The sequence below is a fragment of the Vigna umbellata genome, chromosome 5 (assembly GCF_029865625.1).
Source record: "Vigna umbellata cultivar VRB3 chromosome 5, Vumbellata_1.0, whole genome shotgun sequence".
In the NCBI taxonomy this organism is placed as follows: domain Eukaryota; kingdom Viridiplantae; phylum Streptophyta; class Magnoliopsida; order Fabales; family Fabaceae; genus Vigna; species Vigna umbellata.
Genome location: NC_142169.1, coordinates 10,390,025 through 10,392,164, shown reverse-complemented (window position 1 = coordinate 10,392,164; position 2,140 = coordinate 10,390,025). Strand labels below are relative to the sequence as shown.

The 2,140-nt window shown below is 35.4% G+C and overlaps 1 protein-coding gene across 1 annotated transcript; it reads left to right on the top strand.

The window, feature by feature from the left end:
* Positions 1–526: 526 nt before the first annotated feature.
* Positions 527–1,570, top strand: LOC148197665 (uncharacterized). The gene is made up of 2 exons (XM_088115436.1): positions 527–906; positions 1,316–1,570. Exons 1-2 carry the CDS (start codon positions 549–551, stop codon positions 1,483–1,485), a joined length of 528 nt encoding a protein of 175 aa, XP_087971562.1. The 5' UTR covers positions 527–548; the 3' UTR covers positions 1,486–1,570.
* Positions 1,571–2,140: the final 570 nt, after the last annotated feature.

Sequence of the window (2,140 nt, the reverse complement as noted above, 5' to 3'; positions counted from 1 at the left end):
CTATATTTACCCTTTAGTTTCTTCTTGTTATTTCGTTTTCCTCTTAATTAAATTTGGTTTTTTTAAAAGCTCTTGTACAGGAGGGTAAGTATAGATCTAATATTTGAAATAAAATACGATATATATATATATATATACATATATATATATATATATATACACACACTGATAACACCATCAAATTCTTTGCAATTATTTTTCTTTTTTAATTTTATTTCAAAATTTGCATGCTGGTAAGTCTAAAGATCTCTTTATTGGATTTAATTTATTTTCCGTTCATATCTGTGCATTTATCTTCATATATTTATATTCTATTTTTATATTTATATTCCGTTTATATATTGTTTCAAACAATTATATATATGTAAAAATTGTACTCTCTTCTCATGGAATAAGAAATACAATTCCTATCCTTTCTTTTCTCATAACATGGTATCAGAAGAAAATTAATTTTTTTATCACGTTCTTCCGCAACCAATTCTTTTCCTGTCCAGATCTTCATTTTCTACCTTTCGTTCTTGGCTTTTCTGCCTTTTTCTTCTCCTTTTATGGCTACTCCCTCTGTTACTCTCGCATCGTTGCAAGATACAACACATGACTATTACATTCATCCTAATGAGAATCCTTCATTGGTGCTTGTTTCCCCGATTCTTGAAGGTCACAATTATCATGGATGGGCTCGCTCGATGTCTATGTCACTACAAATGAAGAATAAATTTGGCTTTGTTGATGGTTCCATTCCTTGTCCAGCTGATACAGATCCAATGGTTCAAGCATGGAAGCGTTGCAATAATCTAGTTTTATCTTGGATCAATCATTCTGTTTCTCATGAGATTGCTACAAGTATTATTTGGATTGACTCTGCTGCTACGGCATGGAAGGATCTCAAAGATCGTTTCTCCCAAGGTGATTCTGTTCGAATTTCACAATTGCATCAAGATCTTTATTCAATGCATCAGTCTGATCTAAGTGTTACTGTATATTACACTAAAATGAAGATTCTCTGGGATGAACTTTGCAATTTTTGCCCTATTCCTGAATGCCAATCTTCTGCTTCTTGTTGTGTTGTTTCTAAGACAATGAAGGAATATCGTGAAAATGATTGTGTTCTTTGTTTTCTTAGAGGCTTGAATGATAATTACTCTGTTGTTCGCTCTCAAATCCTTCTCATGGATCCCTTGCCTTCTTTACCCAAAATTTTTTCGATGATAATTCAACATGAGCGACAATTACAATCCGGAATTCTTTCTCAACCTCCAGTCATGGCGTCACAAGTTTCTCAATCTAAACCTTCTTTTTCTACCTTCAATGGCAGAGGTAAACCCTCTCCTGCCAATGATTATGGCCGGGGAAGATCTTCATATCAAGGTTCTCAGGCTCGTTATCAAGGTTCTCAGGCTCGTTCCTCAGGGGGAAGGTTTGGTGCACCTCGACAATGCACTCACTGTGGCAGGACAAACCACACCATTGATACTTGCTTTCTAATACATGGATTACCACCTGATCTCAAATCCAAAAGAGTCCACAATGTTACAACAGATTCTTCTACAGTAGTTCCTTCTTATAATAATTCTCCGGCACAGTCACATTCCGCAATTTTGGGACTTTCTCAAGAGTAAATTCATGGTTTATTGGCACTTCTTCCTCAATCTAATCCCACAGTCCCACATTTTACTAATCTAGTGAGCTCTCATAATGCTTCCACTTCTTCCCAGGCTCAAGGTAATATCTATTCCAAATGGATTCTAGACACAGGTGCTACTGATCATATATCTAATTCTTTGTCTCATTTTATTTCTTATCATAGAATCTCACCAATTACAGTATCACTACCCAACAAGAACTCTTCATTTGCTCATTTTTCTGGCACTGTTTCACTTAGCCCACACCTTACTTTACATAATGTCTTGTTTATTCCTAATTTTTCTGTCAATCTTATTTCGGTCACAAAGTTAACTAAATCTCTATCTTGTAAACTTAACATTTCTGAATTTTCCTGTGAAATACAGGACAAGTCAACCCTGCAGATGATTGGCAAAGCTGAAGAAAGAGATGGCTTGTATGTCATGATAGTTCCTGCACCCACACCCCTTGGTTCACCAGCTGCTATTACTTCTGAGAATTCTATTGCTTGTTCTAC

Bases quoted from the DNA above. Each gene is read 5' to 3' on its own strand.
- LOC148197665 (XM_088115436.1), top strand. From the start codon at position 549: ATGGCTACTCCCTCTGTTACTCTCGCATCGTTGCAAGATACAACACAT. The intron at 907-1,315 runs GTGATTCTGTTC...CTTCAATGGCAG, and splicing joins CAAAGATCGTTTCTCCCAAG to AGGTAAACCCTCTCCTGCCA.